General features: G+C 34.0%; 2 protein-coding genes across 6 annotated transcripts in view; one reads left to right on the top strand and one right to left on the bottom strand.

Moving 5' to 3' along the window:
• The window catches only part of LOC123701270 (calpain-D), a 25940-nt gene extending 22078 nt beyond the window's left edge, over nucleotides 1–3862 (bottom strand). Inside the window, exons 1-3 of the mRNA XM_045648684.1 lie at nucleotides 3536–3862; nucleotides 1197–1328; nucleotides 213–271 (exon numbers count right to left, since the gene is read on the bottom strand). Of these exons, the coding sequence (XP_045504640.1) occupies nucleotides 213–271; nucleotides 1197–1328; nucleotides 3536–3777 (433 nt within the window). The 5' untranslated portion in view covers nucleotides 3778–3862. The remainder of the gene's footprint in view (nucleotides 1–212; nucleotides 272–1196; nucleotides 1329–3535) is intronic.
• Nucleotides 3863–8957: 5095 nt separating this feature from the next.
• Nucleotides 8958–22205, top strand: LOC123701248 (protein PFC0760c-like). 5 transcript variants are annotated; one of them, XM_045648663.1, is made up of 5 exons: nucleotides 8958–9083; nucleotides 13207–13312; nucleotides 13672–13771; nucleotides 13855–14599; nucleotides 21464–22205. In XM_045648663.1, the coding sequence occupies exons 4-5, from the start codon at nucleotides 13930–13932 to the stop codon at nucleotides 21940–21942; spliced, it is 1149 nt and encodes a 382-aa protein (XP_045504619.1). In that variant the 5' UTR covers nucleotides 8958–9083; nucleotides 13207–13312; nucleotides 13672–13771; nucleotides 13855–13929; the 3' UTR covers nucleotides 21943–22205. The 5 variants fall into 5 exon arrangements, with proteins under 5 accessions (XP_045504619.1, XP_045504618.1, XP_045504615.1 ...); XM_045648662.1 differs by having other exon boundaries at nucleotides 13672–13766; XM_045648659.1 differs by lacking the exons at nucleotides 8958–9083; nucleotides 13207–13312; nucleotides 13672–13771; nucleotides 13855–14599 and adding an exon at nucleotides 16495–19120 and having other exon boundaries at nucleotides 19288–22205.
• Nucleotides 22206–22512: the final 307 nt, after the last annotated feature.

Consider the following 22512-nt stretch of genomic DNA (forward strand, 5'->3'; position numbering starts at 1 on the left):
TAAAAAATAATGTCAGTAGTTACACAATTATTATGCAATGAAATTGATTTATAAAACTTACTATTTAACGCTATTAGCAAAAACAAATGTTTTAAACAATAGATAGTTGTTGCAAAAAATGGACTTCTTCATTCATTAAAGTTGAGATATTTACTCAATCACAAAATATTATTTTAAGTAACATGTCTACTCTAAATGTAGACTTAAATTACCTTTATCAGACTTGTCTTTGTCCGTCATCCCTGCAGCTTGTTCTTCATCATCAGATAATCTGGAATCAAAATAGCCAAAGCTTATTATTATTATCCCAAACAAGCATTGAATACACAATTATTTAGTTTTGTTTTTGGTGAATCCACAACTGCTGAACACTTTACAATATATACTTGACCATGAACCATTTAAAGATTCTCATGAGCATCTAGTTAATATTGAACAAAAACAATGTGACCAATTACATAAGTACATGATGCTGATCAATGCATGATCAAATGCTTAAAAACCATTGTATTACTTATCCAATTACGTATTGGTCGAACACCGAATTGACTAAAGACATTTTTTACAATGTAATGAAGATGATTTTGTTAACTGGCACTTCAATTCAACTATCAATTGCTATGAGATGGAATATGATGAGCAATTTGGAATATTAAGGTAAAGAACTTGGTGAGAAAGAAAAATGTGAGCCGTCACGGGACGCCTGGTAGAAACATCAACATTATTTTGTAAAAGTAATATGCAGAAAAGAACAGATTGCTGCATATATACTACTAGCTTTCCACCCGCGGCATCGCCCGCGCTGTCAAAGAAAACTCGCATAGTTCCCGTTCCCGTGGGATTTCCGAGATAAAACCTATCCTATGTCCTTTCTCGGGTATCAAAATATCTCTATACAAAATTTCATGCAAATTGGTTCAGTAGTTAAGGCGTGATTGAGTAACAGACAGACAGAGTTACTTTCGCATTTATAATATTAGTATGGATGTAGTACCTATGTACATATACCATCATATAGCGTGGCAACGCGTCGCCACGACAGAAATCGGTTTTACGTGCTATATAATATGCTTACATATGTTTCACATCCAAACCGTAAATCAACATTTTATTTCTCTCTGTAAGGTAAAAGGCTGTATATACTATGTACTACAGACGAAGCCAGGTCGAACCACTAGTACCTAAAACATGTATACCTGTAAACAGGCGCGTGCAAAGCGAGCGAGTCGCACGCGGCGCATCGCCACGACGCGGACACGTTGCGCAGCCCGCACGCGCACCGCCACGCGCGGCTCGCACCCGGCGCGGAGCCCACGCTCGACCATCCACTGTTGACCATATCATGTTTACATCCATAAATGAAAGAAACAAATTCTATGGTATAAGACAGAAAGAAAAAACATTTATTAAACCGGCTACTCACCTACCTGCTGCACAGGCAATATTGGCTTAATTGGCTCCATAATTGTGATATGTATTAGGCAAGCAGGGGCAACTTATAGAACAAAATAATTGTCAACCGAGATTGTTCCAATATTGCATCTGTGGCAGGTATATGAGTAGGCTTTAGACTCCGCAGTATAAAAATGAATGAATGCAAGTAACTACTAAACCTCAAAATGTAAAACACGCAGACAGACTGAAAATCAGCATTGTGTGAGTGTCTAAACTCGACAGCTTAGCTGTGTATACTCCAATTATCACAAAAAAATTTATCAATTCAGTAACTACCTAAATTTTCTTTACTTCTTTCATAAATAAAATTTTACAACAAAAATTGAAGATACAAGCAGTCAAATAATTCACTTTGGAACCATATATCCCTTGCAAAACCATGTGACTGCGAGAGCTTATAACTAAGCTCTACTACGTATTTAGTGCATACTCATTGACAATAAGCTCAATCATCCACTATAAAATAAAACCTTACATAATTGCAATCCTTTGTAAAAGCTTTTATTACAATACACAATCCACTGAAAAAGCAAACTATAAAAATGTGTGTGTTTTTAACTAAGTTGACCTTGTACTATAAAAAACCAGTATTAATGTTTATATCTCACACTCGATCATCCAATGTTATGTTTTAAATTTTAATCAACCATTCACCATAAAACACAAAAAGGAATTCAGTTCTTATTTTTATGAAATACTTTTTCTAAAAATTTATCATTTTAGGCATGTAATACATAAATGTAACTTTACACTGTCCAACACAATAACTCACATACCTATTAAATTCACTTCTTTTTCCCATACCAACAAAGCTTCACACATTTAAATAATTAACCCAGTTTTAAATATACACACAAACATACACACATGTTCAATACAGACTGATTAATGAGTTATTCAATACCTTGTGTACTATATCAAATATCCAGGACTTACACTAATTGATACTTGTAATGAAAAAGTATTTATTACATCAATGTAACATCTATGTAAAACATATTGTATATACCGTCTTTGTTTATGTTGAACATAGATTTATATACCCATTGTATTATAAATTTATTTATAGAAATTTTAACATATTTTTGTTATCATAAAATAGGTATACTAAATATCTTTATTTGGTGCTAGATATTCATTTTACTAACCAATACTTTAAACTTTAACTACTAATGAGACACTATCATATAATATTGGATTAATCTTTACCTCTTGCTTTGTTTTAGTTAGTGCTGATTTACACAGGGTCAGTAACTGACTACAAATTCGAGGCAAATCAGTGCTGACCCGAAAAAAAACCCTGTGTAAACAGATTTGAAGTCAGTACAGAGGCTTGAAGTCTATGTAAACAGTTAAAGTCAGTAGCGGCGCCGAATTTCGGCGCCGCGACTGACTTGTCTACTGACCCTGTGTAAATCAGCACTTACACACAGAAATCACAACACAAACACACAGTAAACATAAAGTATTAATTTTCTTCATATAGTTGGAGCATACACTAGTCTAGTAGGATAGTATACTTTCAACAAAGTGTAGTGACAATGAATGCTTGGAACTCGTCACCCATAACAACAAAGGACTTTGATAAATTAGCTTTAAATGCAACAACCAATCAAGAAATCAAAAACAATAGCAGCCAGTTAATTTCACAGCTTTTTGTATTGTTAAAAGCATTTGTTCACACAGAAATTAAAGGCTTCTAAAGACCTTAATAACTATGACCTTGTAGGCTTTCGTAATTAAATGTAATGATCATTTGGTTGTAATGAAAAGTGCTTTATATAATTATTAACACAATAGAATTATATTCCAATTTACACTTCGATAAATTAAAATTTATTACATACCTATAATCATCGTATAGGTACTCCCTCTAAAGTTACATTTTAAACGAATTTATGACACACGGTCGCGTTGCTAAGAATATAAATCGATAATTTATATCAAGGGCTACGTATTGTCACACGCAACTTTAAAATACAAAGGGAATATAACCTAAATATGGCCCAAAGAAAAATCGATACGGTTTGACACGAGCAACAATGAACACTCATGTCAATATATTGGATAAAAAACATACCGATTGAAGTTATTTGTTGTTGGTATAACAATAGCTTCTGATCCGGGTGTTGTACCGCCGCTTTTTTCCGTACGAGAAGCGTATTCCGATGAAGAATCCCCCGTATAATATTGTTTTTGTAAATTTGTGTCATGACTCGAAACCCTTTTTGTACCACATTTTAAACACTTTACACTCTCTGTTGGATTGATCTGACCACACGCTTGACAGTGCCATTGCAGCACAGATGCGATTGAGCCCATTTTAATTCACACATGGCTATGAAACCATAACAATACGCCGTTTTAGAGAAATAACTTGCGGCTTAGAAGAAATGAAAACAGCTGATCCACCATGTTGTTTGTATATAACTTTTTTTAAACAATGTTACCAGTTAAATAAATAATAAAATATTTTATTATCACTTTGTATTTTGTAAAATATATTAATTAATTACAGAAAAACTAAAAAGATTTATACTTTTAAAAATTTAATGGAGTATCGAAAACTCTCTCAGACATTTCTGTTAATTTACATATTTCAATTTCGTAACTGGCGCCATCTATCAAATTACAATATTTACTTTATGGCTGCATTTTACCATTTTGTCTTGAAGATTTTTAAAGATGGCGCTGTTTTGAAATACGCTTTGATGAAAATAGATTTTTATATTTTATAATATATACTTATATGCATTTTGTAGGTATCAAATTTAAACACTTTATAAATACTATAAATTATAAATAATAAATTACTACAAAAATAGAAGTTCATTTGAATGTGAATATTATATTAAATTTTATAACAGTGTTAACTTTATCTGTGTTAAGTGGGTGAAAACGTGGTGAAAACAATTTTGCGGGTAGCGAAGAAACGTCTGAAGAAGAAGTGAGAAAAGAGGACCCACCGCGGTAGACAGAGAAACTAATAGACAAAGGTACTCTGTAACCGCGACTGAGACAAAGATAGTTTGTCAATGTATAAGTTGAATGTTGCCACAGTATCCGAGCTCCCGGATGTTTTGGAAAGGGTAAATATTTTTAGGATCAATTAAATAAAACCAGTTATGAGATTTTTCTTTTGTCTTTATAATCAATGTAGTAGATACAAAAAAATATAAATAGATTGATTATTGATGACGAAACAATGTTAATTTCGTGTACACATTTCTTACTTTTTCATTGGCTTGTTCATATTTTACAATATTTTGTGAGAATCCAATCTTTTCTCCCACTTCGATCCATTTATTACGTAGGTCTGGATCATCTGGAAACAAATCGATAAAATATAGGTTAATAATTAATACTCGCAGGTAGTTCAGTTCTCTAAAATTATAAGTGTAATTTTATGTCAATCACAATTACTATGAGAAATAATAAATTAAAATATGTTTTCGATGCCGAAGTCTTCCCGAAACACTGGGTTATTATGGGATTTCATATTCATTTACTTTCGAGTTTCACCGTATTGTCAAATCAATATTTTTTTATTGATGATCGGGGTATTATTTTTCCCGACACTGGCAACACTTACTTGTTGATGTTTATAGGTTATTGAATGTAAAAATCGATATTACGCTAATAATTTCCTTGTTTTAACGCGACTTGTTGTTACTTTAGGCTAAAGTATAAATAATCATCACTGAGAAACTATAAATAAGGACAATAAAGTCGTACTTACGCGTGAAAAGACACACCGGCAATTTTCTTCTCACTATCGCTTAAACATGCAATAACACGACAACGCACCATTCTATTTACTTCGATGTCTATATTAGGATAATTTCACCGTCTTTTCAATGTACTCGTGTCGATTTTTTACTAAATAATATCCAAAATTCGAACACCAAGCACGATGAAGGCACGAACTGTCAAAGTTTGTTTCGCAACTCAAGTTGCAGACATTGAAAAACAGGTTACACACTAAGGGACAAAAAATAGGGTATTTGTGTCTTTGTCTTATGCATTTGTTATGGTATTTTCGCTCTCTTTCTTGTGTAAGTGAGAAAGGTATCGTCATTGGGTCTATTAGTTACTCTGTCTACGGGACCCACTTGATTTTAACTTTTAAGGTAGGTACTTATATAATTATATTTTTTTAACTCGTCAAACAAAACCTGAATAAATATTATAATTTCATATAGCCTAGAAAGTTCATTCGAAAAGTTTTGTTTTGATTTGAGGTTAGTTTGGTGTTATTGCATTTCCCAAATTTAACTGATATTCAAGTGACAAAGTGGTATAAAAACATGAGTAAAGAGTAGTTTATATTTCATTAGGTATTTTTAATTCATAGAAAAAGAAAATTAGTGAAAAAATGTGCAATTGAAACCAAATATTAACATTATGAATATTAGAACTTTACTTTTGTTTTAAATAGAAATATTTTTTTTTTTGTGAAAAGTTTATTTACAATTAATAGTCAAGTATTCATTATTTGGTTGTTTTTTTAAGTTAATATTTCATTATCATATAATTTAATTCTTAGAAAATATATAGATTATAGTGGGATGGAAAAATATATAATTAAAGCCAAAAAGGTTATAAATTAATATTACACTTAGATTTGATTGGATCTCTGAAGTTCTGTTTTCACAAAAGATACTTGAATTTAGAATTAGATTTTTTTCAAAATGTATGTAAGGCATGGACATTCATTATTTTTTCTGTGGTGGAGTTAAGTTGTGATTTTGTTAATATTTTAATTAGACTAACAAGAACAAAAGAGAAAGTGTTTCTAATTTAGTTGCTTACCAAGACTGTTCCATAATATTTTTTTAAATTCAAGTATGGTTAAATAAAAATATATAAATAAATCTTATCAGTTGTGTTATCATTTCATATGCAACCATATAATAATTTCCTTTTTGTTTGTTAAGTACATTCGCTAAATATTCGCATCGTTTTTTGCGAATACGAATGCGAATGCGAATATCGAAAAAATATGCGAATATTGGCGAATGCGAATATTCGTTACATCACTATAGCCTAACGAGCGAGTGTGCATTTTCCACTTTATGATTAAAATTTAATAATTGTAATTTGTGCTAATTTCCAACACAACTGTCGCCATTCCGGACAATAAAATACGCGTCCATATGTCACAAACATTCCATGTCAATTGCAATTATGGATGTACAGTGCAATTACTGTCTGTGACGGATTTATCATTTAGTGAGAATTGAATTAATCGCTTCTCTTGTTCTGGCAATAATTACGTTTGTGTCATTGACCGTGACATTGCCTTAATAATTCATATTTCATAAACTAAAAGCCTTTGGAAATTGGAATATCGTTAGTTCTACCATGGACGAATATAATCTATTCGTCCATGGTTAAGCATTGAGATAATAGTATATGTATATCTCATATATCTCAATGTAGTTCTACCGTAATTTTAACTGTAATTAACTACTGTAGAGTACGCGAACTTGAAATTTAAGGGACTTGGAAAAAAGTGGTTAGCGAAATTGCGGGAGAAAGTTTTTGTCTTATCAAAAAAGCACACAATTTATAGAGCGCAATCTCATTGGTTACTCTAGTGATATCTATAAAACATTATTGACGAATAAAATTCAAATTCTATATAGGTAGCATATTACTTGCTCTGTGTTCTATAGCTTTTGAAATAATCCATACTATCCATACTTACTAATATTATAAATGCGAAAGTAACTCTGTCTGTCCGTCTGTTACTTAATCACGCCTAAACTACTGAACCAATTTTCATGAAATTTGGTATGGAGATATTTTGATACCCGAGAAAGGACATAGGCTACCTTTTATTGCGAAATATGTATCACGGGCGAAGCCGGGGCGGACCACTAGTGAATAATAATTATGAATTAATATTAATAATGAATAATAATACAGCGATACCATGAAGCGCAAAATTGAAATGACGTAGGGGAGACCGGGTACAAAAGTAACGGTGGGTCGAAAGTAACAAATGCTCTCTAGATTTATCCAATGGGCGCACACCGCTTAGCCTCTGTCAGGCGATAGCCGAGAGCGCCCCCCTTAGTTATATTCATTCGCCGCGTGCGCCACGCGCTGTTAGGCTGTGTGACAGGACGCAACGTGTTTTCACGAACCAAAAGTAAGATTTTCGACATTTTTTTATTAAACGTTTATGTAGTCTTAAAAGGATGATAGAAATCTGAATGTTTGCATATCCATTCTTGATTAGAGTAATTGTACATTGCTCGTAATCATTTTTATGTAGCACGTTCCCTTTTAAAGTTTTGTTGCACATCTTAGCAAAAATATAGACGGGTACAAAAGTAACATAGCCCTATGGGTACAAAAGTAACATGTTATTTTTGTCCCATTATGATTATGTATAGTTTTATGTACCTCTTTACTTCAACAAAATGCCGCGACAACGCATTAGAACTACTGATCGAGGAGTTACCGACAAGATAGTGCAACAATTAGAGGCTTTGCAAAAAAATTTAATATTTCCCATGTAACATTATATAGATTTTATAAAAATAAGCCGGTAATACTAGGGCAGCTACCTTCCGTCGATCGAGATTTACTAAAACAAGTAAAGTAATCTACGCGACTATTTAATCAAGTGCTCTGCAGTTTATTTTCGGTTATCTTCATCAACGATAATAGAGCATAATGTGAATAATTTTTTGATAGCCTTGCTGAGGTATTGGGAAAGATACCAATGTGAGCCAAAAGATATTTGGAATATGGACGAGACATATTATATGAATATGACCACTATCCAAAAACCTAACAAAATTGTAGATTAAAAAGGGATTAAACAAGTAGGTGCCTTGGCAGAGCCAGAAAAATTAGTAACTGTTGCTGTTGCCATTAATGCTCTAGGAGAACACATCCCGCTTTTTTCGTATTGCCGAGGGTCATGTTGGTTGTGCTGGAGCTGGGAATGCTAGTGGATGGACGCAGGATGTAGAGTTTTTAATCATAAAGGAATGATTCCCTTAATTAATCTCATTACTTAAACTATGAATATTTTTTTCGATTTGTTTTATATTATATTTGTAAGTATTACATTTAAAATACAAAAGTTGATATGTGTTATTAATACAAAGTCTTTAAACAAATAATTTGTTGATTTATCATCATAATATTGTATTAATTACCAACCCCTTTATCTTGTTACTTTCGACCCACGACGTGTTACTTTCGACCTGCTTACGGGGTCGAAAGTAACAACTGACGATTTTTTTTTAAATTTCGTTTATTAATATAAAACACTACATAATGTAATAAATTGAGTCGCTAGTGTAAAGAATATAAACTAAATTTATATATGGTTATATTAATTTAATGATAACAGTAACACCCAGTGAGAAATCAAGGCAAAAGTACAAAGTGTTACTTTTGTACCCGGTCTCCCCTACTTGTTCTTATCAGCAAAATACCAATGGGTTACGCATTTATATATCGCTCCATCGGGCTCGCAGTGTTAATTCCTCAACGGATTTCAACGAGCTCGATAATAAGTACTCAGATGAAGAGAATAATGGAGACGAAATGGCAAAAGTGTATGGATCAACCAATCCCATCGACCTTAAAAAGGAAACACAATGGTGAGTAATGCAGCCATATCATACGTAGCTCACCATCAACCCGAGAATAGATATTTTCGATACATATGTGCAAAGTGAGGCATTCTCAGGGCTTAAAAATTGAGATGCGAGCCTAAGGAACGGCGCGTTTACAATGAGGCCTAACGGCTCGTGGGGGTAATCTGCGTACTAGGTCTCGTTGTAAAAGGGCCGTTTCTTCTGGCGAGTGTCTCAAATAAACCCTGTGAATGTCTCAGTTTGGAAATAGGTATCGAACAATATTTTTTGTAACGACTGCTTTCAAAGTTCAATAGAGAGAAATCATTTTAATTATAGATAGATAGATTACTGTAAACATTCCTGCACGCTAGGTACTATAGTGTGTACACTGTACAACCATCACAAGAATACCCGACTTTGTGTTTGCTAGGCAAGGCTCGAATATTGAACTTTGGAAGCAGGAGTTACAAAAAAAATATAAAATATTAACATACACCACTATTTTTTAATCAGTACAAAAATTTTTACAGGGTGTTAATTAGTATCTTTAACCAATCATATTTGTGTAAGAAATAATTAAAAACAGTAACAAACAGAAATGTCCCAAAATTGTCCACATAAATATGTAAAAATTGTTAAACCTATAATTTAATCAATGACCCACACTGGGTAATACACGATTATTATACGATTTCGAGTAGGTCCGCGGCACAGCTCCACTGATAAATTCCGGCAAACTCTGCAGCCTGCGCCCGCGCGCCGCGTCGCACCCCAACGGCCCCAACGCGTTGCGACAAACAGTTATAATTATTGTTAGCGGAAGTGATAAGCTTTTTTTCGTCGCGTTTGTTAACGTTTTTCCCGGTACAATGTCAAAATATCAATTCATATCACGGGATTATGTACTTATGCTTCGTGCGTTCTTTTTGAGTGGAAAAAAAAGGCGAGTGCAGCAGTACGTATTTATTTATTTATTTATCTTTGGGAAACAAACAATTCAATATATCTTATAAATAAGAGATAACACACATATCAGCAAAGTTTCCACTAAAAATTTAAATTCTTTAAAAAAATACACATTCAGTCACATACAGTCTACTTGAGGATACAAATAAATATAGAAATAACAAGCATGAATACAATTTAAATATCACAGTTACTATTGCATTTATTTCGAACTTTGGTTTTGTACGATTTGAATTTTTCGTAAAATAAATCAAGGTCACTAAAATTATTATTATAATAATTATGACAAACACGGTATAAATATGTATTTCTAGCAAATTTGGATTTAAATTGCAAATAATAAGTAATGCAAATAGGGCTTTCACGAGAGCATAAACGGGGACATAGGTAATAGGTTTGGTCTACTCGAAGGTGCGGCCTACTTGGTCTACTCGGTAATAGGTAAACTCAAACTCAAACTCAAACATTTATTTATTCAATTAGACTTCTTTTAGAAGCACTTTTGAAACGTCATTACATATTTTAACATTTACCACCGATTCGGAAAGCAGTATCTACGGAGAATAATCGGCAAGAAACTCCATAGTTGCTCTTTTTAATCATGTCAGTTTTACAATTTAATTTTACAAAATACATTATATGTGTTATATGTACATTATAATCATAATATGCCAAAGAACTGTCCTGTGGTTTTTACGCGACAACCCTCCATGGGTTTTTATCGTCCATATATTCCTTAATACTGTAATAGGCTTTCTGAATTAGTACATTTTTTATATAAGTTTTAAATTTAGAACTACTGAACTCTTTAATATTATGAGGTATGGTCTAATCGGTGAAGGTGCGGTCTACTTGGTCTACTCGGTAATAGGTTTGGTCTACTCGAAGGTGCGGTCTACTTGGTCTACTCGGTAATTGGTATGGTCTACTCGAAGGAGCGGTCTAATTGGTCTACTCGATAATAGGTATGGTCTACTCGAAGGAGCGCTCTAATTGGTCTACTCGGTAATAGGTTTGGTCTACTCGAATGTGCGGTCTACTTGGTCTACTCGGTAATAGGTTTGGTCTACTCGAATGTGCGGTCTACTTGGTCTACTCGGAGATTGATGTAGTCTACTCGGAAATTGGTGTGGTCTATTTGGTCTACTCGGTGAAGGTACGGTCTACTTGGTCTACTCGGTGAAGGTGCGGTCTACTTGGTCTTCTCTGTGAAGGTGCGGTCTACTTGTTCTACTCGTAATTTGGTGTGGTATACTTGGTCTACTCGGAATTTGGTGTGGTATACTTGGTCTACTCGGTGAAGGTGCGGTCTACTTGGTCTACTCGGAAATTGATGTGGTCTACTTGGTCTATTCGATAATAGGATTGGTCTACTTGGACTAATCGGTGAAAGTGCGGTCTACTTGGTCTACTCGGTAATAGGTTTGGTCTACTCGAAGGTGCGGTCTAATTGGTCTACTCGGTAGTCGGTAATAGGTTTGGTCTACTCGAAGGAGCGGTCTACTTCGTTTACTCGGTAATAGGTTTGGTCTACTCGAAGGTGCAGTCTACTTGGTCTACTCGTAATAGGTATGGTCTACTCGAAGGAGCGGTCTAATTGGTCTACTCGGTAATAGGTATGGTCTACTCGAAGGAGCGGTATAATTGGTCTACTCGGTAATAGGTTTGGTCTACTCGAATGTGCGGTCTACTTGGTCTACTCGAATGTGCGGTCTACTTGGTCTACTCGGTAATAGGTATGGTCTACTCGAAGAGCCGTCTAATTGGTCTACTCGGTAATAGGTTTGGTCTACTCGAATGTGCGGTCTACTTGGTCTACTCGGTAATAGGTTTGGTCTACTCGAATGTGCGGTCTACTTGGTCTACTCGGAAATTGATGTAGTCTACTTGGAAATTGGTGTGGTCTACCTACTTGGCCTACTCGGTGAAGGTCATGGCGACATATCCAAGGGTGTGGTTTTATGAAACCACGGTAAAAGTGAAACTGTTCGAACGGTTCCGAACACTGCTTTGTGTAGCGCATGTCGCGTGCCGAGTAGGTACGGTACCTACTCGGCAGCCGCGATACACGCGACATGCGCTACACAGACCAAAAAGTTTGAGACGATGTAATAAAATTTTCACTTTAATAAAGCACAAACATGTTCAGCCAATTATACAAGCATGCAAAAATAATAAGGTACCATAAAGGAGTTAATGGTCTGTTCGGGTTGAACTTTCCATGAACTCCTTTATGGTATAGAAGTTTTTTTCATTAAGCCAAATAAGAAGATGTTTTCTAAATTTATAATCATTACACGTCTTTAAATTATTTGGTAGATGATTGAATATTATAACGGCCATCCCCACGCAACTTTCCCTGTATTTGACGATACGAGGGTTCTCTCGTAAAATTAATTTATTCGGATACCTTCGTGATCTCGAGTTTAGTTGAGAGGATGTTTTAAACAAACTACTATTTCTAAAAACAAACATACACAGTTCAAAAATATATAAACAAGGTAGGGGTAATAAGACAAGCTTTTTAAATAAGGGTCGACATGATTCAGTGGGTGCTATTCCACAGATGGCTCTCATGCATCGTTTTTGCGCAATGAATGCCCTATCCCTAGCAGTACTGTTACCCCATAATACTAATCCATAGCGAAGGTGTGATTCTACGTAGGCACGGTATGCTGTCACGGCAGTTTCTAAATTTGTGGTAACTTTAACCCGTCTAAGCGCGTAAACGAATCTATTAATTTTATTACATACATCACCTACATGAGCCTTCCAGTCCAATGAAGTATGAAGAGGAGATTTTTATTTAGGAAATTAAATGGTCCAAGGTTAGGTAATACTATCAATGAGTAAGTGAATGAACTCTGCAATGTGTAATCTATGATTTTAGTGAGACTTTCTTAAATAAACAAATGATTATATTATCTTTGCTATTTATCGATATTATGTAATTCTTACATCATACACATGATAATAAAGTATTCGCTAACAATATGTCCTTAAAGTTTTTGTACTAATTAAAAAATAGTGGGTATATGAAACGTCTGTTATCTTCAGTATTGAAATAATTTTAAATAAAATTTAAACGTTTGAAATATTAATGCATCTATCGTTGATGAAAAGCATCACCGAAAGATAAAAAATACTTATAATCTAAAAGTTTAATTTATTTCCACAGAGCAAATGCAAGTGATATCAAGAAAAAAAAAATTAATGAGATTATGAAAATAATTGATGGAAAGACAGATGAAATTCCTGTATTATGTGAAAACAAAGAAATTCAAGTAAGTATAATATTATGTAAGTTCTATATAATATATATTTTTATGAATTCTTATAAATTCTAAACTTTTTTTTTCTTTTTATTTTATTTATTTAGCGTCGCTCAAACCGAAAGGTCCTTGGCTACGGAAATTCTAAACTTTTTTAAAGTTTAAATATCGATAAAATAGTTTATTATTAAACGATATTTTTCATTTGTGTGAATAAAAAATATTGAAAACATACCAATCATTTGATGAAAATTATAAAATGAATTGCAGTGTATAATTTAATAACAAAATTATAATTTAATTAATACCTATCTATAAAAAATTTTGACATCAATGTATTTTCGATTCATTTATAATTATTTATGTAACAGCCGCAAAAACAAACCGAATCTGATGAAACAAGGAAATATGTACACGATGACGTCACTTATTGTTATATCTTGGTTTCCCACAATCGACGAAAAAGGTATGGTAAGATTGATTATTATGTATACTTATATTATATTTTCCTCACAATGTACTTCAATTAATAACTACATGTAAAAATTTTACAGAAAAATCCTATTCAACATGCAGGCTATCCATGATACCAAATTTCAGTAAAAATAATATAGAAGACAATAACAAAGATGACTTTTTTAAAGAAAAAAAAATGTCGTAACACTGAAGAAGAAGATGATCATGATTATAGCAACGATAAGGAGCATGACGTTCATGAAGATGACGATCATGTTGATGATCATCATCATACCGACGATGATGTCCTTAGTCATGCTCACGACGAAGATGATGAAGAGGAAGATGTTAGTGATGATATTGATGATGATAATCATGACCATGCCTGTCAATGTATTCTTCATGCTGTTCATCAAAACTGTGATCAACTTGATAGTAATAATTCTAACAATGACCTCGAGCCTGATAATGATGGTAATTATAATGACGAAGATAAAGATTATGATGATGGTAGTGATGGTGATGGTGAGACAGAAAAAAACCATGATGAAACTGATGTCCTTAGTCATGCTCACGACCTAAGAGATGATGAAGAGGAAGAAGATGTTAGTGATAATATTGATGATGATAATCATGACCATGCCTGTTTATGTATTCTTCATGCTGTTCATCAAAACTGTGATCAACCTGATAGTAACAATTCTAACAATGACCTCGAGCCTGATAATGATGGTAATCATGATGACGAAGATGAAGATTATGATGATGGTAGTAATGGTGATATTGAGACAGAAAAAAATCAAAATGATACTGATGTCCTTAGTCATGCTCACGACCTAAGAGATGATAAAGAGGAAGAAGATGTGTAATAGCTGTATTATTTTAACTGAAAAAGACCAAGAAAATAAGAAACTATAGTTATAGCGATAAATATAGCTATAGCGATGAAATGAATGTCATTAATGATGTACTGTAAATTACCATTACTTATTACATTATTAGAATTGTATTTAGTGTTAGAATTGTAGTTAGAGTGACGTTACGGTCGAACCACGATAGAATTACGGTAGAACTTTGGTTACATTACGGTAATGCTGCGGTAAATTTACGGTAGGATTACTGTAAAATTGCAGTAGCATTACAGTGTGGTTACGATGTAATTACGGTAAACTTAGGGTGTATTACCTTAGTACCGTAATTTACCGTATTTCTACCGTATTTTTACCGTCAATCGGATCCGCCAAGAAAAGCACAAGATAATGTAAATTTAATGAAAAATTATTAACATACGAGTTTTACAATACTATAACTTACTTGAATTCCTTTGTTTTCACATAATACAGGAATTTCATCTCTTTTTCCATCAATTATTTTCATAATCTCATTAATTATTTTTTTATTGGTATCACTTGCATTATGCTCTGTGGAAATAAATTAAACTTTTAGGCTGGTTGCAGAGCTTGACCGACCATCAGTGCGTACGTCAGTCGCGCTTGTCATAATTATGTATGGAAATTCATAAGACCGTTCATAGCTAGACCGACCATACGCACGCGTATTGTCATGCGCATTAGTGTCATAGTCATACAATTGTTGATGCGTATCGTCAGGACCGACGGACTGACGGACGGTCAAGCTCTGCAACCAGCCTTAGATTATAAGTATGATAAAGAAATAAAAATAAGCTTCAATTTCGTTTTAGTCGGGTGACATGTTCAGAAACTTGTGTCACACCAAAACCTCACGAGCGCGGTCGCAGGTATAGGCATAGCGTTCGAGTGAGTAGACCGATCCTTCGTCTCTCTCACTCTAGCGGCATACAAACGAATGGAGATTTTCTCGTGCGGTTAAGTTTAAGTAAACTTGTCATTTTACATCCGAAATTTATCATCAATAGTGTGAATAAAACGAAAGATGTAATTTAAAATTTGAAAAAATTGTTATCTTCATTAATTTCTTACTTCCCAAAAACTTATATCACCAATAAGACGTTATCACGTAAACATCTCGATCGTAAACCTACTTTACAAACAACCAATTTTTTTTTTGTTTTTAATCTTTCGGCGATGCTTTTCATCAACGATAGCAGCTATGCATTAATATTTAAAACGTTTAAATTTTATTCAAAATTATTTCTACTAACACCAGTATAAAAATACAAACTTCCAAAGTTCAATATTCGAGCCTTGCCTAGCAAACACAAAGTCGGGTATTCTTGTGATGGTTGTACACACTATAGTACCTAGCATGCAGGAATGTAGTCGGAGTCAAATTTTGCTACTGATTGACCGTGCGGGAATGAAAATTAACTACAGAAAGTGTATAAAATTCATAGAATGTGTTTGCCACTACCACTACATTCAAACCATCAAACGTACTGAGACTAATTCTAGCGCCTACGCATACTAAATATCTACTCATGAAAAGCAGCCTGCCGATCATAATATGTTCAACTCTGAGCAAATTCTAACCATAACCGCGTGTAACATTTATGTTATTTACAGTAATCTATCTATCTATAATTAAAATGATTTCTCTCTATTGAACTTTGAAAGCAGTCGTTACAAAAAATATTGTTCGATACCTATGTTCCAACTGAGACATTCACAGGGTTTAATTGAGACACTCGCCAGAAGAAACGGCCCTTTTACAACGAGACTGCGTACTAGACGCAGATTACCCCCACGAGTCGTTAGGCCCCATTGTAAACGCGCCGTTCCTTAGGCTGGAAAGTGGGAGTCGAGCATGCTTCGGCACGAATTGGGCCACGCTCGCACCGGGGAAGGTACCACACCCTCACAGAATATCGGCGCCATAGTGACAGTTTACTGTCGCGTTCCGTACGGTGAGTGAGGGGTCCGGAGGCCCACATCCCGTCCCATCCCTTACCCATCCTCTCCTTCCCTATCCTCATTCCCTCCCATCCTCGCCCCCTTCTCCCTAAATCCTTCCAAATCATCCCTGTGATGATAGCATCACATCCATTTCCCAGTGGAGTGGATGCTTATGGGTGGCGTGTATCGCTTAACACCAGGCGACGCGTCTGCTCGGTTGCTATCCTATAGCATAAAAAAAGGCTCGTATCTCAATTTTTAAGCTCTGAGAATGCCTCACTTTGCACATATGTATCGAAAATATCTATTCTCGGGTTGATGGTGAGCTATCGCATCTTCATCTTCGTCATCTCATAGGTCGTGAGCATGACTGAGGACATCAGTATCATTGTGGTTTTTTTCTGTCTCAATATCACCATTACTACCATCATCATAATCTTCATCTTCGTCATCATGATTACCATCATTATCAGGCTCGAGGTCATTGTTAGAATTATTACTATCAAGTTGATCACAGTTTTGATGAACAGAATAAAGAATACATTGATAGGCATGCTCATGATCATCATCATCAATATTATCACTAACATCTTCTTCCTTTCCATCATCTCTTAGGTCTTGAGCATGACTATGGACATCAGTTTCATCATGGTTTTTTTCTGTCTCACTATCACCATCACTACCATCATCATAATCTTTATCTTCGTCATTATAATTACCATCATTATCAGGCTCGAGGTCATTGTTAGAATTATTACTATCAAGTTGATCACAGTTTTGAAGAACAGCATGAAGAATACATTGACAGGCATGGTCATGATTATCATCATCAATATCATCACTAACATCTTCCTCTTCATCATACTCGTCGTGAGCATGACTAAGGACATCATCGTCGGTATGATGATGATCATCAACATGATCGTCATCTTCATGAACGTCATGTTCATTATCGTTGCTATAATCATGATCATCTTCTTCTTCAGTGTTACGACATTTTTTTTTCTTTAAAACAGTCATCTTTGTTATTGTCTTCTATATTATTTTTACTAAAATTTAGTATCATGGCAGCCTGCATGTTGAATAGGATTTTTCTGTAAAATTTTTACATATAGTTATTAATTGAAGTACATTGTGAGGAAAATATAATATAAGTATACATAATAATCAATCTTTCCATATCTTTTTCGTCGATTGTGGGAAACCAAGATATCACAATAAGTGACGTCATCGTGTACATATTTCCTTGTTTCATCAGAATTATCGTTGATGAAAAGCATCACCGAAAGATAAAAAAAAAATGAAGCTTATTTTTATTTCTTTATCCTACTTATAATCTAAAAGTTTAATTTATTTCCACAGAGCATAATGCAAGTGATATCAAGAAAAAAAATAATAAATGAGATTATGAAAATAATTGATGGAAAGACAGATGAAATTCCTGTATTATGTGAAAACAAAGAAATTCAAGTAAGTATATGTAAGTTCTATGATAATATATATTTTAATGAATTGTTATAAATTCTAAATTAGATTAGATTATTATGTATACTTATATTATATTATAATATAAGTATACATAATAATCAATCTTTCCATATCTTTTTCGTCGATTGTGGGAAACCAAGATATCACAATAAGTGTCGTCAGTTTAATTTAAAGATAAAATTATATTTTAAAAGTAAATCAATTGATTAACTTCATTAATTATTTTAACAATAACCAATTGGATAAAAGTATTAACAATCATTTAATTATCGAGTAATAATAATATTTCATGTCGTATTCAAAATAACGATCAAAACAACACAAATAACACCTGCGCTGACTCACACTGTCACACCACTCGAATAGTTGTTTTGATCGTCATATAAATAACGGTCGTCTGCATTTGCTAGTCATTCTTGTCTTGACTTTAGTCGAGTAAAGATGTCTAAGAAATATTGTATCAGTATTTAATTACGTAATACAACCACGCTTTAACATCAGAAGTAGAAGATGAACCAGCCCTTACTCGGAATCCTGGCAGGCTGGCACAAATTCTTCTATCATACTACGTGACAGTGTGCAACTGTCACTGTCACCATCATGACAGTATACCACTGTGGACTTCAACCTTCGAAAAAATTGAATTGAATTGACTTCAAGTAAAAAAGGATGAAGGAACTCGCACAATGTGTGTTTTCTTGTGCGTTGTGTTAAGTAAATGTTTGTGGTGTGGAAAATTGTAACGGTAATGTAGTTCATCAATATTATAACTCAGTGTGTAAACCGGGCGGTTGTCCAGGATAGTTGAGCCTTTAATTTTGGTAAGCGAACGACGTGCTTGTCACAAATTATAAATTACTGATTCCGTGGGAATTTTAATCTAATGTGGTGCCTTCGATGGCGCCCAGTGTAAGCTAATATGGTGGTAAATTACTATTTTTCTGTATTTTGACGATTGAAAAACGCTTCTAAGCGAAGTCCAGTTGAATAAATCAATATTTGAGTTTGAGTTCATCATGTGGATGAGATGGTGTTCTATAAGGTCAGTTTGGCCGAGCGGTTATGTTTGTGTTATAATACATTGTGTTTTGATATCACGAGATAAATTACCGTACTCATTTCATATGAACGTACGAGGACGTTATTGTGTAATTGTTTTACTATGGCCAAGCCGGATATAACTTGTTTTAACTTTTAATTATGTTCCAGGACTATGGTTATCACTTGAGAGTTGAGATACAGATGAGATACAGAAGCCGCTGTTCGCAGCTGGAAAAACTCGTTGGGCTATCGAATACTATGCAAATATCAAATCACAATAATACTCCACAGTGATTGCTATGAAGCGAAAAGTACAAGCAATTGCTAAACTGCTATTGTGTCCTATGTACGTGTAAGAATAGTACCAAAGCAGAATTTAGATGACCGTGTTAGCGGTAATGGAAACTTATTATGATAATCGACTGCCACTTGTCTGTACGGGTCTTCTGTGACTTAGTCTGACAACTGGGCAGATAATAATACAGTCGAATGCCACTTGTCTGTACGGGTCTTCTGTGACTTAGTCTTACAACTGGGCAGATAATAATACAATCGAATGCCACTTGTCTGTACGGGTCTTCTGTGACTTAGTCTTACAACTGGGCAGATAATAATACAATCGAATGCCATTTGTCTGCACGGATTGTTACAACCGGGCGGGAAATAATAATAACCTGATTGTCACTTGTCTGACAACTGGACAAAGAAACAAATAATTTGAATACTTAAAGCAAGTCTGAATGTCACCAGCGCGAATTATATCATTCCAACAAGTGTGAATGATATCATTGATATTTTGAGTTTTGAATTAACGCTCAGAGCACGAGCTTTTTTCAGAATGGCCGTGTTAGCGCGTTTAATTTAAAGATAAAATTATATTTTAAAAGTAAATCAATTGATTAACTTCATTAATTATTTTAACAATAACCAATTGGATAAAAGTATTAACAATCATTTAATTATCGAGTAATAATAATATTTCATGTCGTATTCAAAATAACGATCAAAACAACACAAATAACACCTGCGCTGACTCACACTGTCACACCACTCGAATAGTTGTTTTGATCGTCATATAAATAACGGTCGTCTGCATTTGCTAGTCATTCTTGTCTTGACTTTAGTCGAGTAAAGATGTCTAAGAAATATTGTATCAGTATTTAATTACGTAATACAACCACGCTCTAACATATATATTATCATAGAACTTACATATACTTACTTGAATTTCTTTGTTTTCACATAATACAGGAATTTCATCTGTCTTTCCATCAATTATTTTCATAATCTCATTTATTATTTTTTTTCTTGATATCACTTGCATTATGCTCTGTGGAAATAAATTAAACTTTTAGATTATAAGTAGGATAAAGAAAAAAAATAAGCTTCATTTTTTTTTTATCTTTCGGTGATGCTTTTCATCAACGATAATTCTGATGAAACAAGGAAATATGTACACGATGACGTCACTTATTGTGATATCTTGGTTTCCCACAATCGACGAAAAAGATATGGAAAGATTGATTATTATGTATACTTATATTATATTTTCCTCACAATGTACTTCAATTAATAACTACATGTAAAAATTTTACAGACAAATCCTATTCAACATGCAGGCTGCCATGATACTAAATTTTAGTAAAAATAATATAGAAGACAATAACAAAGATGACTGTTTTAAAGAAAAAAAAATGTCGTAACACTGAAGAAGAAGATGATCATGATTATAGCAACGATAATGAGCATGACGTTCATGAAGATGACGATCATGTTGATGATCATCATCATACCGACGATGATGTCCTTAGTCATGCTCACGACGAAGATGATGAAGAGGAAGAAGATGTTAGTGATGATATTGATGATGATAATCATGACCATGCCTGTCAATGTATTCTTCATGCTGTTCATCAAAACTGTGATCAACTTGATAGTAATAATTCTAACAATGACCTCGAGCCTGATAATGATGGTAATTATAATGACGAAGATAAAGATTATGATGATGGTAGTCATGGTGATTGTGAGACAGAAAAAAACCATGATGAAACTGATGTCCTTAGTCATGCTCAAGACCTAAGAGATGATGAAAAAGAAAAAGATGTTAGTGATAATATTGATGATGATGATCATGAGCATGCCTATCAATGCATTCTTCATGCTGTTCATCAATACTGTGACCAACTTGATAGTGATAATTCTAATAATGACCTCGAGCCTGATAATGATGGTAATCATGATGACGAAGATAAAGATTTTGATAATGGTAGTAATGGTGATATTGAGACAGAAAAAAACCACCATGATACTTATGTCCTTAGTCATGCTCACGACCTAAGAGATGATGAAGAGGAAGAAGATGTTAGTGATAATATTGATGATGATAATCATGACCATGCCTGTCAATGTATTCTTCATGCTGTTCATCAATACTGTGACCAACTTGATAGTAATAATTCTAATAATGACCTCGAGCCTGATAATGATGGTAATCATGATGACGAAGATAAAGATTTTGATAATGGTAGTAATGGTGATATTGAGACAGAAAAAAACCACAATGATACTGATGTCCTTAGTCATGCTCACGACCTAAGAGATGATGAAGAGGAAGAAGATGTTAGTGATAATATTGATGATAATAATCATGACCATGCCTGTCAATGTATTCTTCATGCTGTTCATCAAAACTGTGATCAACTTGATAGTAATAATGCTAACGATGACCTCGAGTCTGATAATGATGGTAATCATGATGACGAAGATGAAGATGCGATAGCTCACCATCAGAGATATTTTCGATACTTATCTGCAAAATGAGGCATTCTCAGGGCTTAAAAATTGAGATACGAGCCTAAGGAACGGCGCGTTTACAATGAGGCCTAACGGCTCGTGGGGGTAATCTGCGTACTAGGTCTCGTTGTAAAAGGGCCGTTTCTTCTGGCGAGTGTCTCAATTAAACCCTGTGAATGTCTCAGTTGGGACATAGGTATCGGACAATATTTTTTGTAACGACTGCTTTCAAAGTGGGTAATTAAAAAAAAAACAATTAGGTTAGTTAATTTAACAAGTGATAACTGCGTTAAAAACAACCGACTTCAAACTTGCACTTGCAAAATTTACAAATACCTACATACAAAAATGCTCATAAAATAAAAACTACTGGGCCTATCCGAATAAAATTTTTATGGGACCAATTCGACACCATCCCGCATCGAACAAAAAAAGAATCACGTAAATCGGTTCAGAAACCTCGGAGTAATCGGTGTACATACATAAAAAAAAAAAAAAAAACCGGCCGAATTGATAACCTCCTCCTTTTTTTTGAAGTCGGTTAAAAATGGTTTAAAACTTTTATTCAATATTATTCTACAAGTGTTGTTTAAATGT

Source organism: Colias croceus, chromosome 21 (assembly GCF_905220415.1).
Source record: "Colias croceus chromosome 21, ilColCroc2.1".
Taxonomy (NCBI): Eukaryota; Metazoa; Arthropoda; class Insecta; order Lepidoptera; family Pieridae; genus Colias; species Colias croceus.

Coding starts and splice junctions, on each gene's coding strand:
- LOC123701248 (XM_045648659.1), top strand. CDS start 20,791: ATGACTGTTTTAAAGAAAAAAAAATGTCGTAACACTGAAGAAGAAGAT.